This window comes from Coffea arabica, chromosome 2c (genome assembly GCF_036785885.1).
Source record: "Coffea arabica cultivar ET-39 chromosome 2c, Coffea Arabica ET-39 HiFi, whole genome shotgun sequence".
In the NCBI taxonomy this organism is placed as follows: domain Eukaryota; kingdom Viridiplantae; phylum Streptophyta; class Magnoliopsida; order Gentianales; family Rubiaceae; genus Coffea; species Coffea arabica.
The window spans coordinates 60,569,359-60,586,095 of NC_092312.1; the positions used below are offsets into that span (position 1 = coordinate 60,569,359).

Here is a 16,737-nt window from a genome sequence, read left to right on the forward strand (position 1 = left end):
TATTTGAACCTATATATATGAGTTTGGCAAATACCATGATCGTTCTACCATTTTAAAACATGCTACCTCTTTAGTTCAAATTCCAAATGTTTACTTACTCCGTACCAAAATATAAAGGTATGAGTTAGGGTTTTTCCGATCACACATGAACTACTTTCAAGTAAGGTTTTAAGTAGGGGTGGCAATCGGGTCCAAATCGGGTTGGCGGGTCGGGTTGAGACCCGGGTATAACAGGAAACCCGCTGACCCGAACCTGACCCGCCAACCCGAAACAGGTCAGAACACCTAACCCGAACCTGATAATTTCAGGTTGGCGGGTTGGCTGGTCAACCCGCCAACCCGAAAATCAATTTGAATTTCTTGATTTAATCCTATTAAAAATATGATTATCATTCTTGATAAATAAAATGCATAGTATACAAATTTAATTACCACCAAGAAATGCACAATCGAAATCTAAGCAGCTCCAAGCCATTTCACACACGCTGCAATAACTCATCAAATAGAAGACACTCTTAACAGAAGTATCATGCAAGCCATTTAAGAGAGACTGTCGAAAAACAACTACACAGTTGAGTTTCAACTGCTTGATATCAAAGCCATTTACTTCTAATGCTTGTTATCAGACTATTTCTACAAATTCTGGGTGGTTGGTGCATCCCAGATTCAAAATTCATCCTAAATGAATGAGAGACATCAATATCTGTACCAAGTGCCCATATGACCATAAGATAAGACACCATAAGAGTAGAAATAGTGTAATACATCATCCATCCAAATCTAATAACTCCAACTTCACACAAATCAAACAAAATACTGCCAACCAAATATAAGTTTAGAGTCAATACATTACACCAAATATAAGTTTAGAGTCTTAATCACAACAAAGTGGTGCTCCAAGGCCAACCAATGCTTCGGCCCTCATCATTAACAACAGCAGCATTCATAATGATGCCAAACTTGTGCATCCTCCAAGCAACCTCCAACTGCAGCCGGACTGCTTTGATCACGGCAATAACATTCATAGCAACTAAGTATCATGGATTAGAGATTAACAACATTAGAATTTGAATCCTCAATTATTGTTGTATCAACCTCATCCTTGTTGATATTTAGAGACATGATATTTTGAGTTAAATCCTCCAAATTCATATTTAGAGATCCTACATTATAAGAATGAAAAAAAAATATAAGTAACAAAACCAGAAAACTAAAATATGTATAAAAAAACTGTATTTACCTTCACTTTTATCTCCAAATAACCAGTCCTTAGTGCAAACTAAAGCCTCAACAATTTGGGGGTGAAAGTGAACTACGAAATTGATCCAAAATTCTACCACCAAGACTAAATGCAGATTCAGAAGCAACGGTTGATACTGGAACACATAGAATGTCCCTTGCCAATTTACTCAAATCTGGAAATCGAAATTGTTGTGCTTTCCAATAATCAAGAACAATAATAAGTGAGGATCGTTTAGCTCTTGGCTCATCTAAATACAATTCCAATTGACTTTTTTGTGCACTACAGGCAAATTCAAAGGTGTCAAATTGATCAAATTCCTACATAAGTTACAAACAGAGATATATTAGATATGATAATAAAACAAAATAGTTAAAAATCATCATAATAATCATAATTTTAGAACGCAATGAAGTCACAAAAGTTTAATTTTCATACCTCTAAAATATCAAATGATTGGTTGTCTTCTTGTTTCTTGGCTCCATGAGGAGAATAAACTTCATTGCTGCCTCGAGAGCATGAAGATGATGCACCAGGTGTGTTGGAAATCTTCACATACTCATTATAGACATCAAAAAGTGCATTCCTGACCTTGACTAATTCATTAGACCCCGGACCATATAGCTTATTATAACTAAATTCAATAAACTGAAATTTATACCGGGGATCAAATACCACAGCAATTGCCAACAAGAGATTGAACTCAGACCAATATTTGTTAAACTTCACAAACATTTGGGAAGCAATCCTCTTCATAAAATCATCTGAACTATTGCACTCCTCAGACAGCTTCAATTGAATCTTAAAAACTTGAGGAAAGTACAAGTTACTAGTTGGATACTTGGACCCCGAAAAAGCATTAGTTGCCTCATAAAAAACTTGAAGAAAACTACAAATTTTTTCAACTCTTCCCCATTCTTCAAGAGATGGACAGCTCCGAAAATTTGAATCACTTAATTGTAAGTGACAAAATGCAAGGCGATAATAAAGTGCACTGGAAAGCATTCTATATGTGGAGTTCCACCTAGTAGGAACATCTTGAACTAATGCTTTTTTGGAATCAAGAGAAGTCTGTGTTACACATTCGGTGAACCTTAACTTCCTTGTTTGAGAACCCTTGACATACTTGACACATTCTCTTATTAACTCCACAGATTTATCAATTTCTTTCAAACCATCTTGCACAATCAAGTTGAGAATATGTGCACAACATCTCACATGAAACAACACACCATCACAAATTAAAGAATTTTTCAACTTAAGCTGATTCTTAAGTATTGCAACACAAGAATCATTTGCAGAAGCATTGTCTAATGTGATGGCAAACAACTTCCTTTCAATACCCCAACTACTAGCCAAACTGTAAATTTTTTCAGCTAATGCAACACCATTATGGGGAGGAGGCATATAAGAAAAATTCAGAATTTTTTTCTGTAGCAGCCAATTGCTATCAATGAAGTGTGCAGTCAAACTCAAGTATCCATCAGTAACAATAGATGTCCATGCATCAGAAGTTAAACATATTCGACTAGGACATCCCCGCAATTCACTACCAAGTCTATTAACTTCCTTTGCATGCAATTTTTTAACGTCTGACTTGGCTGTGTTCCTAGTCATATGTTTAATTTGAGGCTCCAAATATGTAAGGACATTTTTAATTCCCTCATGCTCCACAAATGAAAATGGCAGCTCATGTCTTACTATGGCATGCACAAGTAATTCTCTAAATTTATCTTGACTGAATTGTGCATTTCGTGTGGCAAGAGCACCTTTGTCAGAAGTGATTAGATACTGTCCAATGTCCTTTGTTGTCATTTTTACACACCTCTTTACATGTCGATGCAAATTACCTGTCCCACTTTTACTCTCAGCAGAATATTCATTCCCACATTTCTTGCATCTGCACTTCAACTCATCGTTTGGATCCTTTTTGGGAATAATGTCGAAGTAATCCCAAACTTCTGAACTTAATCTCCTCTTCTTGCCAGGCATATTGATTGTAGCTTTTGGAGGTAATTTCTTTTTCCCAATTGCACTAGTGTCAGGGCATTGAGATTGATGATTGGTGTGGCCTGTTTCCTCGATGCTATCACTACTCCCTGTATCACCATCTTTTTCAATACTGATTGAATTTGGATATCTCATACTTGTATCCATCTGTTAATCATCAAGAATTATGCAATTCAGTAGTTATGATTTTTGGTTGAAACAAATATTCAGTACTTAAACAAATAATAGTGCTTTCATATTAAAAATGCTTAGTACAAGAGGGGGGACGAGGGAAACAATAACAAACTAAATCAAGTGCAAGTGAGTGTCATGTGCAGAATAAACTTAAGAAGTAGTGGTGTCTGATGTTATTGCTATCTTGGGGAAACAATGACGATTTATGTTTTCGTCCCAAGCTTAATGGAAAATCTGTTTTCTGCCTTGTTTGTTGGAAAGTTTTTATTTTCTTCTTTTTTTAATTGGAACCTGGCTTGTAGTTTCTATAGTTTCCTTGATTAGTTACTGGTTTTTGTCACGATAAAATTTGGCAGCGCCACTTTAAAAGGATCAAAGCAGAGATACAAAATTAAAGTTTGAGAATTAGATTGGCCAAAATAAAAATTAAAGGTATAAATTGATTTTATTAAAAAAAAGGTTTGAGTACTAAATTCGCCATTTGCCCATGAGTTGTAAACCAAAATTTTGGTATGCCATGAGTTTTAAACCAAAATTTGGACCTCCAAGTTTAATATATCTATTTTCCGTCGAAGATCCCAAATTAAAAACATCAAAAGCACTCCTCAGATCACGGCTGCCTCTACATCATAACACTGAACCGCCACTGCCTCTATAACACTACCATTAAGCCCTCCAATGTTGTTTGATCACAATTACCATGCAAAAACCCAGATCGAATATTAGGGACATTAAAATTCGAAATCAGAGACAGTTCAAAGAGAAGAGAAGAAAAAGGGAACCAAACATCAAACGGACATCAAACGGACCTATCAGCCATTTATATTTCAATATGTTTGTTGCCCTGTTAACCTCCAGATTTGGAGGAAGAAATTAGAAATCGATCCATCACCACCAAATCCTTCTTAAAAGTTTCACCTCACCACCGACAGAAATTTACATTAGTATTTAGTAGTGAAAACCAACCTTTTTGTATAATATTTGAACTTATAATAGAAACATCTCTGCCAACCTTTTTTAATCTAGAAAGTTTTGTTTTACCGTATCATCTTCATACATGGTTATACCAAAAGAAAGCTGAAGCAAAGGGCGATATTACACCACAAGAAAGAAATCGATTTAGGGGAAAAAAAACTTGCTGTCAAACTGCACCTTAGAGAAGAAAATCTGCTGCTTGGTAGTTGCTTCTAACCGCCGTTTGACAAATGAAGACCGTGATGTGAACTGGTGAAGTGAAGGGCAAGGCGGCCGCCTTTCTGGTTTTGCCGTTTAGAAGAAAAGGGGAAGAAAAATTTAGGGTTAGGTGAGGAAGAAAGATTTCGGCTTTTCGGATGAGGATTTACTGATTTAGGGCCGGCCAACTGGCCAAGTGAAGACTCTAACTCTCTAAGTGAACGTGTATGTGTAACTGTGTAAGCCTATTTAGTGTTTAGATAATTTTTTAATTTTTATTTATTTATTTTTATTTTAGAAACGGGTTAACAGGTCAACCAGATTTTGACCTGATTTTGACCCGATTTTTTTCGGGTTTATCGGGTCTGACCCGATTCTGACCCGAATCCTCAAAATCTAAACCCAAACCCATTAATTTCGTGTTAGGTTCGGGTCGTGTTTTTAGGTCGTGTTCAAAATTGCCACCCCTAGTTTTATGTGTCCTCCTTTTTCTATATGATTTTCATTAAGACCTTTGCTGTATAACCTCTACTTGAATATATATTGACTTTTAACCACAGAAACGATTTAGAAAGAATATTTCCTTAACCTATCTATTTGAATTTTGATTTGTCCTTGGTCAAATGTTTTCCGTTGGAATTTTATAACCCTTTTGAGTTTGGTTTCGCGGTTGGTTTATGAAGCCCTAGTTATTTCCGTCCACAGGTCCAAATGCCCTCGTTTGTCATTTTATACGTTCTACTCATCATTAGTCGGGTTTCTTCTATTTCACTTACTTGTTTTGCTAGACCAATTGTGATATTCTTTCTCTTGTCTAATTTTAGATTTTCTCGGTGACTGAGAGCAATATCTGGAAGGATATTTTGCACGTTGTTTTGCGTAAATAGGTGAGTGTTCCTTGTTTGCTATATTTTCCTTAACTTCATGGCTTGTGTTATTATGTGATAAGGTGTTAAGTGCTTTCAAGGATTTCCAAAACGAGTTTTCTAGGCGAGTGTGTACTTTATCGCACTCGACCTAAATGAATGTGAAATTTTTAATGATTTAATGATTGAAACGTTAGTTGTGCATGATGTAAGCCTTTTGGCTGAACTGGACCCTGCCCTTCGCTACCGATCGACTCGAACCAGAAGCGGACTCGGTCGGGCGATATGGTGACCCTGGGTGTAAAAGTGGTATACTCGAGTATTACCTTGTATTCTGGTGGAGCCTGGCCAACGTCCAGGAGGGAGTGAATGAAATGAACGAACGAACGAGGGTTTTACTTACAAAAAAATGCATTTTTAAATGATTGGAGGAATAAGGGGAATGACAGGAGAACGAACGAACGAACGAATGGCTCCCTGTGAGCTCGTATCCTTTTAATGTATGTGTTATTATCGCTTTCCATTGTAAATGTTTCTTGAATTATTGATATTCTATGTTTAATGTTTTGGTTTGCTTGTTCGATTACGTGTTCGGAACCTCACTGAGCTTTTAACTCATCCCTTTACTTTTGTTTTCCTTAACAGGGGAAGACGAGCAAGGACGAGAGCTCTGTATAGACTAGCCAGTCTAGTTCTTTTGATTCTTTTGTAATGGTTCTTGCTCTAGTGCTTGGCACGGGTTGGACGTATGAAGGATTGAGAACCTTTGTATATTCGATGGTTGTATTTCCTTTTAAGATAGCAATGTATATAAGTTTCGCTTAAGTTTGGATTTTGTTATGATATTCCTATGGTTGTATTCCGGATTTGGTTGAAGTGAACGACTGAGTCCCAGCGAGAGCTGGGTAGGCGGTCCGCCGAACCCTTTGGTTCGCCTTAGGGGGAGGTGGGGCTGTCACATAGTCTCAATGTGCAAAAATGCTTTTAAGGCTGTTGGCTATGCACTATTTATATGAGACCAAAAAGTGTCCCATTAATGCTTCTAATGGATAGAATGCAACTGAAGGGTTAACTAGTCGTTGGCTATATCGGACGTTCGGTCAGCCTAAATTTCGCGTTCGACAGTAGGCAGTGAACTTGAGAGAAATTTTTTAATTCTATCGGATGTCTGGTGTCTCTGGTATTTGCGTTCGACAGCAAATGATCACTTTAAGAAATCTTCTTTAGTTTTTTCAGACGTCCGGCACCTACAATGCTTTGCGTCCGAAGTTTTGCAAACTCTATTGGACGGCCGGTGCTCTGATGCTTAGCATCCAAACAAGGTCAGTGTGATTAGAAGGAATGTCTTAATTCCTTCGGACGTCTAGTGGTAGAGTTCTTCATGCGTCTGAAGTTGCTCAATGATTATCGGGCGTCCGATCCAGTCTTCTCGGGCATCCGACAGCTTTCAGCACTCTTTGTTCCTTTCAATTGTACTTAACTTTTTAATCTGATTTGCTTTATTGCTGAAAAGATTTTTTAGGAGATAATAGTAACATCCATTTGTTTTGTAAACATCAAAAGTTAGGGACTAAGATTAACACTTTTCGCACGCCTCTTCAATCCAGGGTTCTGCAGTTGGGTTTAAAATCTTCCTTTCAAATATTTCATCCCAACAAATCGAAAATCTACACTTCCGACCATAAAAAGGTTCGTATGGAGCCATTTGAATGGATGAATGAAAACTATTATTGTAAGCAAATTTCACCAATATCAAGTACTTATTCCAACTCTCTCCAAAATTCAAAATACATGTTCTCAACATGTCCTCAAGAGTTTGGATTATCCTTTCTGACTGTCCATCAGTTTGTGGATGGTAGGTAGTGCTAAAATTCAATTTGGTTCTTAACTTTTTTTACATCTTTTGCCAGAATTAAGAAACAAATCGAGGGTCTCGATCAGATACAATACTTACTGGTATCCCATGTAACGTTATAAGTTCATCCAAATATAACTTAGCTAACTTCTCTAGGGAGTACTTCATACTAATCAGCAGAAAATGAGTAGATTTGGTCAGTCTATCCACTATCACCAAAATGGCGTCGTGACCTCTTTGTGTCCTTGCTAATCCAGATACAAAATTCATGGTGATATTTTTCTATTTCCACTCAGGTATTTCTAGAGGTTGCAATAGGTCAGATGCTCAGCTTTAACTTGCTGGCAGATCAAACAAGTCTGGACAAATCGAGCAATTTCCTTTTTCATATTCTCTCACCAATACAGACTTTTCAAATCTTGATACATTTTATTCCCTCCAAGATGTACCGTATACTTAGAACGATGAGTTTTCTCCAAAATTTTCCTTTTTAACCCTTCATTCTTTGGCACTACTATGCGATTTCGAAATCTTAGTACACCATTTACTCCCAAATTAAAGTCTGACTTTTCCCCCTTTTTAACTTTCTCTAACCACTTTTGTAGCTCTGAATCCTTCTCTTGTGCCTCCTTGATACGATCTAACAAAACGAATTTCACGACAATGTTCCAAAGAATCATCTTTTTTGATTCAAGACGAGGGTTTCAAATACTAACCTACTCTAACAAGTGCAATTCTTTAATCATCAATCCTGCCACTTGCACTTTACGACTCAAAGTATCGGCTACCACATTAACTTTCTCAGGGTGATAATTGATCGTACAATCATAATTTTCTAAAAACTCCACCCATCTACGCTGTCTCAAGTTCAACTTTTTTTTGGAAAAATAAGTACTTAAGACTCTTGTGGTCTGTAAAAACGTCAAACGTCACCCTATATAAGTAATGCCTCCACTTCTTTAATGCAAACACTACTATCGCAAACTCCAAATCATGAGTTGGGTAATTTCTCTCGTGAGGTTTTAACTTCCTATAGGTATATGCAATCACTTTATCATTCTGCATTAATACACACCCCAAATCTTCTTTTGAAACATTTGTATAAACCACAAACCTATTCTTTCCATTAGATAAAGCTAATACAGGTGCCCTTGTCAAACGTTTCTTTAATTCCTGAAAACTTTCCTCACACTTAAAGCTTCATATAAACTTTTTACATTTCTTGGTCAACTCAGTCATGGGCCCCGCAATCTTAGAAAAATCTTTGATAAATCTCCGATAATACCCCTCTAATTCTAAGAAATTTCGAACTTCAGTAGGATTTTCCGGTTGCTTCCACTTAGAAATTGCTTCAATTTTGGTCGGATCCACCTTAATTCATTCCTTGAAAATTATATGACCTAAAAAAGTTACTTCCTTCAACCAAAGTTCACTTTTACTAAATTTAGCATACAACTAATATTTCCTTAAGATTTGCAAGACAATCCTCAAATGTTTCTCATGCTCCTCCAAAATCTTAAATTACACTAGTATATCGTCAATGAACACCACTACAAATTGATTTAGATAAGGTTTAAAGATTCGGTGCATTAAATTCATAAAAGTTGTAAGAGCATTAGTCAACCCAAACGGCATCATTGCGAATTCGAAGTGCCCGTACCTTGAATTAAAGGCAATTTTAGGTATATTTTTTTTCCAAAATCCTTAGCTGATAATGACCCTGCCTGAGATTCAACTTTGAGAATACTACATCTCCTTGCAATTGGTCAAACAATTCATCAATGTGGGGTAAATGGTACTTATTCTTAATGGTAACGTCATTCAAGACTCGGTAGTCTATGCATAACCTTAAACTCCCATCTTTCTTTTTAACAAACAATACCGGAACTCCCCATCGAGAATTACTTTCTTTTATAAAGTCTCGCTCTAGTAAATCTTGCAATTGTAACTTTAATTCTTTCAATTTTGGAACCATTCTATAAGGTGTCTTACAAATAAGTGCTACTCCTGGAGTCACATTATTTTTAAATGCTATCTCTCTCTCCGGTGGCAAAGACTCTAGTTTCTTGGAAAAAATATTTGGATACTCCTTAACCACTGGCATATCTTCCAACCTCACTTTGTTACTAGGAGTATTTATAAGAAAAATCAAATACCCTTGAACTCCCTTACTCAACATCTTTCTAGTTCGAATTCCTGAAATAAGGACGGATGAGTCTAGTCCACCCCTTACATCCAATTTTCGGGTTGCCTCTCCCGGAATACACATACCTAAAATGATATCATACCTCTTAATAGCTAAACTATCAAATCAACCAGTAATTTTCGCTCTCCAACCCATATCTCGCAGTTTCTATATACCAAATTAGGAATTAAGCTTTGATTCCCATTGGCGTTCTAACCTCCAAATCATAAGGTAACTTAATTGGCTTCACATCTACCCCGCTCATAAATTTAGGGTTTACAAAAGAGTGTGTCGCACCAGGATCAATCAAAATCTTAGCTAAACGGTGGAAGATAGGAATCGTACCTTCAACTACCTCAGTGGAATCAGGAATCTGTTGATGGTCCAATGCATAAACTCTAGCCGACACCTTAGGTCTACTCCCTCCAGCACTAGACTGCTTAGAGGCCGACTTCTCTAGCAGTTGAGTACTACCTCCCTCTTTCGGCACACTTGGACAACTTGAGGAGTACTGCCACAGTACTGCCACAGCTGGTGCTCGGTACTGCCACAGTACAAGTACTTTCCCAATTTTCTCCAACATTCATTCTCCGTATCGTTGGATTTATTACAGTAGCCACAAACAACTTGAGGAGCCACGGTCTGTTTACTAGGAGGTGTTCCTCTCGCTTGGCCTTACCTGTTGCGGCTTTCTCTTGATAAAACCCCTCTTGGTGCTTTAGCAGTGCTTACTCCTCCCGCTCCTTTTCCTATTTTAGGAGGTGGGTACTCTTACTTGCTTGTCTAGAAAAGTAACTAGAAGTGCCCCTTTTCTTGGCATGAAAATCTTTAACTTGCAGCCTTGCACTTTCGATTCTCTGCACTTTCTGTGGGGTTTTAGTGAACGTAGAGACTTGGGCTACTGCTAACCCCTCTTGAATTTTCACATTAAGTTCTTGTACAAATCGCCTTCTCCTTCTCCTTTTAGTGGCCACCAATTCTGGAGCGTACCTAGAAAACTTAGTAAATCTTCCCTCATAATCAGCCACGCTAAAAACCCTCTATCTCAACTTTATGAATTCATCCTCCCGTTTCTCTTGAAACAAGGGCGGGAGAAACTTCTCATTAAACTCTCTTACAAAGTTTTTCCAAGTCCAAGGGGTCTGCGCTCTTTTTCATTTTTCCCTTATCACATCCCACCAAGCACGTGTTGCACCCTCAAATTGAAAGGCAGCAAAGTTCACTCGCCTCTCCTCGGTATAGTCTAAGACAGCGAATGTATTGGTCATTCGTTCCAGCCAATTCTCCGCTAACTCAAGATCAGGTCCTCCAGTGAAGTTAGGCGGAGCAAATTTCAAAAATCGCTCCAAGACTCTATCTTCCCCTCTCTCCTAAGCCCCGAATTGGTTAACAAGTCCTGGACCTTGACGTTCTGCTAACCGTTCTAAGATATCCGTCGTACGGTTAATGGCAGTAGCACTTGGTTACCCGCTACATTTTTTTGTCTTTGACTCGGCCCAGTTGTCGATCCTTGATCATCCCCATGGGCTTGGGGTTGCCTAATCCCACGCCCTCGGCCCCTTTCACTTCTACGGCCGTCCATAGTCTTAGTAGTTTCTAAAGACATAGACGTAAAATAAATATACTTAAGTAACGTAAAAATAACACTTTAATCATGCAAGATGAAAATAAATAAGGAAGAAACCAAAATGGTCGCATATAAACACAATCGATGGCATATATTAGGATTCAGAGTACAATAAAGTCGAGCACATCAGAATTAAATTCAAGTGTTTCAAAAGATAGGCCGCACAGTTAAGCAAAATACAATGGCTTTTGAACTAGCACCACTCGACTAATCCCAATTACAAAAGTGTCAAAAGATTCAACATTCCTAACCTAGTTCGTAGCAGAATCGCTAGTCTGGACCTCTTCCTCTTGGTCTTCCTCAAAAGGCTCATCCTCAGCAATGCCCTCATGAGTTGAGTTCTCAACTCCGTTTACCACCTTATCTATCAGCATGGTGGTGTCAGTTAAAATCCCAGCGGCCCGCTACTTGACCTCTTCGACTACCCTAGCTAGTCGAACCCTAGTCCTCTGAACATGGTCACGAGCGGCCACAGCTCTAACCCGTTCATCGATCACTATCCTCTCAAGCTCCAAGATCATTGTGACAGCCCCATCTCCCCCTAAGGCGAACCAGAGGGTTCGGCGGACCGCCTGCCCAGCTCTCACCGGGACTCACTCACTCATAAAACTAGAAAATAGATTCACACCAAAAGAAAATTCTGTCTGAACGATTACATCTTCAAAAGTTGCACAACCTAGTACATCAAGTCATGCATATCACGAGTACCAAAAAGTAGACCCTAGAAAAGCTGATAACTACAACCATCACGACAACTATATACACCTTACTTGCCAACTTATGATTTCTGAACCGTAAGGTACAATGGTACTTTGATTAAATGCCTCAACGGAATCGAAAATGAAAATGAAAATGCAAATGGAAAGCAGCCACGTCACGATCCGGCCAAGATTTGGCCGGATTCGAGGCAGTGAGCAACCCAAAATTTTTTCAAAATCCTCTGCTAATCCGGCCAAGAACTGGCCGGATACACGGCCGGATTCGGTGACCAGTTCTCGCCAGAAATTTTCTTTCTTTGTTCAAACGCCGCGCTTGTCCGCTCGTCCAATGGTTACAAGTAGTATCTCAACAAATCCAAAGGTACCATCTCAAACAAATACACTTAATGTACATGGTTAAACACTTATATACATACATTGAAAACTTTACAAATCAAAACGTGATACTTGATTAAAAGACAAATTAGGGTTTTGATTGCAAAAGAACATTTACACTAGCTCGACCCCTTCTTCAAAATCACGGTTCAAAAGTGTTGTTCCCTGTAAGGAAATCAAAGATAACGGGAAGGGGGTGAGTTTATACTCAATGAGGTACCAAAATACAAGTAGTCATGAATCATGGCATTTCACTTTCACTTTGATCTGGTGTGATGCTCCCATGAGAAGCCTAAGAATGTGTGGCCCAAAATGCTCCAAAAGTCAACTCTCCTTCGCACGCGTTTTGTGCTCGATTCCTCTTGCATTTGTTTCACTAGTGCACTAAACCTCTAATGCACTTGTATTCATATTAATATTATTCACTCTTAATTGTCCCAAAATAAGGGTCTGCAGTCCCTCAATTAAATCGCGCGTGTGGAACGCGTATTTCCGATTTAAGCGCGATAGAGTGAAACCTCCAAGAAATTCTTATAACGATGGTACTAATAACTATCACTTGAATACTTAAACATAAAAACACCTATTTTAAAACCATTATGCAGGCCTCTATTTTTTCCAAGCTTATTACACCTCAAATTAGCTATAATCTCCAAACGTGTATTCATTATTTTCACTTAATGAGCTTCCAAAAATTAAATTTTGAAACAAATCACTTTAAAAATATAACAAAACTATAGACCCATGTAATTAGGTCTAAAGAAGTTAGAAAATAATATTCGGAATAAATGGGCAATTAAATATTCAAATAAGCTCGAAATAGGAATTTAAAATAATAAATTTTGCGAGTCCTCACAGGAGTCTAGTATTAATTCTTCAATTAACTTTTCTTAATCTACTATTGTTCATTCTTAATTCTCCAATATTAATACACTCCTGATTCAAGTATAGCCTCGAAAACGTGTACTCGTTATTCCGAACTAAACGAATTTTTGAAAAGTGAATTTTTCCAACAAAACGCTTTAAAATATAAAAGAGGCGTTGTTCCATATAAATGAATTTTTAAATGGTCGAAATAAATAATTCGGAGAAAATGAGTAAATAAATATTTAAGTAAACTTGTAATATTCGGCAAATAAGAAAATTTTCGGGTCCTCACAGGTGGTGTGTGTGATGTGTGTGCTTGTGTGTGAGAACCCGATGTTATTTTTATATTTTATCTTTTAATTACTTGCCTTGAATTCTTGATTGCTTTAATGGTTGAGTCATGTTTTTATTCTTTTTTCTTATTTAACTTGGTGTATGTTGAGTTTTGTAGTCCATTATACTAGCGTGACCAACTAGTGAGATGTGTGCAATAAATTTGGTGAATTAGAGGGAGTTTTGTTGAAAAAAGGATTGTTGGAAAGAGGTGTTAATAGATAATTAGGAGAAGAAAGATATTTGGGTTATTAGATAGACATTAGGTCTTGTTTTGCTACTTATCAAGCATCCAAAGCCTCTTGACCAAGACTAGCTTTAAACTTATCCAACTTAAGCTTTCTTTCATCACTATTTCTTCATGTTTATTTTCCCTTGTGGTGGCCGAACTTAGAGAGGTGAAAAGGGAGAGAAAAAACTCAATTTCAAGCCTTGATTTCTTGTCTACTTGGTGAGAAAACAAGAGAGAAACCCTAATCTACTCCATCAAACCTTGAATTGAGCTTGGAAGGAAGCTCTTGGAGGAGTTCTAGGAGGAAGAAAGCCTTGCAACCTTCTTGATTTGCTTTCCATCCTAGGTCTTAGAGGTAAAGAGGTGAAATTTGCTAGAAAACTAATTTTTCTTTCCTTATCTTTGAGTTTAGTTGATGTATGATGTTACAAAAGGTAAAGGAATGACTTTTATGAAGGATTTCATGTTGTTTCAAGTTATGTTGCAAACTTCCAGTTTTGGTGCATAATCTATTTAGGTTAGTTTAGAATACCTTAGCTTAGCTTAGTTTAGTTTAGAATACCTTAGCTTACCTTACCTAAGCTTACCTTACCTTAGAATACCTTAGCTTACCTTAGTTTAGAATACCTTAGCTTAGCTTAGTTTAGTTTAGAATACCTTACCTTAGCTTAGTTTAGAAGGATCTCATGGGACAATACCTGGAGCGAGTTTATGGAGGACGTCGCAGTGGAGCGCAGCTGTCTATCGGATGGAAACTTAACTCTAACTCGTTTTGCCCTCTTAAATCCATTGTTGAGTGCTGCAGATTAGTCAATGTTTAACTCGAGCAGTGAAGGCTCCTGCTCTTCCCATTGGTCAGCCCTACCCCGTGGAGATAAATTTTCTACTGCAGTTGGTAGTTCGGCCTCCACCTCTCCAAGCCTTGCATCCCTATCACCAGCCATCGCATCGAGAAGGTTTGCACCAGAACACTCCATGCACACAGCCACACACTGCGCTGTATTATTCCCACTCTCTTCGCAAAGCCTTTGACAACCCTTCTTCCCTTCTGGTATTGACACCACTCCTGCCTGATTTCTATTTCTCTCCGCCACCTCTGCTATCAGCTCATTCCCCACTACCTTATGGTCAAATGTTGGGCCATTCACCTTCTTCTCCGGGCTGCTCTCTCTCTTCCTCAACCCCATCACATTCTTCTATTGTAGTTCTGTCCTCTGCTCCTGTACTATTGGAACCTCCTCCTTATTTTCGGGCAATTGATCCCATTTCCCTTTCAACCTTGGACTAAGGGCAACCTGCGCATTAACGTTCTGACTTTGCTAACCTATGTTATCAGGCTTCGATGCCACGAGTTGTGGGATGGCTGAATCATCTGCCGAGGACTTCAGTATCTTGTCATGCTATTGCTGATTATTCTTAACTACCCCATTAGGTTTGTCTAATCTGCATTCCTTTTTGGAATGGCCCAATCTCCAACGGGTGCTACAATATTTTGGCAAATCCTCAAATATTGTCTTTTGCCAGAAGCCAGTCTCCCCTTCAACACCTATCCATACCCGAGAACAAATTGGTTTCAGCAAGTCCACCTCAACACACACCCTAGCAACGCTTGGTCACGATCTCGCTACCGTCGCTGAATCCAAGAACAGTGGTTGTCCCACATACGACACGATTGAGAACAGCGAGTGTCTATCAAAATAGTGGATCGGCAATGCTAGAAGGGAAACCCAAACTGGAACGAGCAACGATTCCTTGTGCACATAGAAGTCCCTTGTCCAGTGGAATATCCTTATCGGATATTTTTCCAACTACCAGATTCCTCTTGTCCATAAACGATTGAAGTCTACCTCCGCTAAGCAATTTATCAATACATGGCTATAGTCCATTAACCCTATCTTTACTAAAAAAACTTCCTAATCTCCTCCAGCGCCGGCCGACCATGAGAGAATTTCCCTACTAGAGTCAAGCGGAAAGGGGCTGCCAGCTTGTCCGCTTTTTCCTTAGAGAAAACAACTGCTGCCTTTCCCTTATACCTCGATACTGGACCTATCTGAATTGGAGAGGGTGGCTGTTGTGAGAAAGATTTTCCCATTGAAAGGGAAGCCGTTTGCCCCTCAGCCCAAGGCTGAAGGCCAATCATACTCAGAACTCCGAGCAGCTGAGCAATCAGTGCAGTGCTTTAGAGAGGAACCCTAGGAAACATCTGCTGAATTATTCTAAAAAATATTGTCTAATGCTCTGAGCTTCAATATTTTGCTGATTATCTTCTACTTCTATTATATGATCTAATGTATCAACTTTATCTTGAAACCCTAGCGCATTATCTCACCAAATTTTTAATTGTCCAATAAATCTAGATATTAGTAAACTTGCAATATGTCTTTAATCTATTTGTTCAATTTTGTAACCTAATCTAGCCATTCCCATTTCTTGTAATGTATTAAGGATTTCATATTCAACGTTTCCATCAATATTCCTGATACGAACCCGTCCGTGGGTATGAATTCGTATCCCACCAAGATCTAGATGAAGAATACAAGTTAGAATGCGAACCTTGACCTTTCTAAAAACACAAGCTACGAACCAAGACGAATCTCGACCCACAACTTAGTACTTCAGCGAACCAAAAGTATTGGTAGAAAAATGCCACAATCAAGGTGTATACTTAATTTATAAGTTCAAGTTGAATAACTTAAGAAAACTCTCAAGTATTCAAGAAAGCTCTCTTGGATAGGAGAAGTGAATAAAACTCACAATTTTATTGTAAAATCTGACTTCCCTAAACGTCTAAGAGGTTAGGCTATTTATAGCCTTACATGACTTGAAAACCTAATGTGATTTGGAATCACTTATTTGAAAACCTAACCAATGTGATTTGGAATCACTTATTTAGCTAAGACACCAACTAAGTTTCGGCCTCTTGAAGACTAATTTTTGGCTGAATATTTCAGCAATTAAATTGACAATTAAAACCCTAACTTATGCTACTAATCAAACGACACAACTTCTAAGGGAATAAGTTAACTAAATTAATTCGCTTCTAACTCTTCATGTGTTTGAATGGGGATTCGGATTTTCATG

The 16,737-nt window shown here is 38.2% G+C and overlaps 1 protein-coding gene across 1 annotated transcript; it reads right to left on the reverse strand.

Moving 5' to 3' along the window:
* Positions 1-878: 878 nt before the first annotated feature.
* On the reverse strand, positions 879-10,086 carry LOC113724459 (zinc finger BED domain-containing protein RICESLEEPER 2-like). The gene is made up of 4 exons (XM_027247360.1): positions 9,859-10,086; positions 1,679-3,397; positions 1,338-1,560; positions 879-1,030 (listed from the first exon to the last, which is right to left on the reverse strand). The coding sequence occupies exons 1-4, from the start codon at positions 10,084-10,086 to the stop codon at positions 879-881; spliced, it is 2,322 nt and encodes a 773-aa protein (XP_027103161.1).
* Between the last annotated feature and the right edge of the window lie 6,651 nt (positions 10,087-16,737).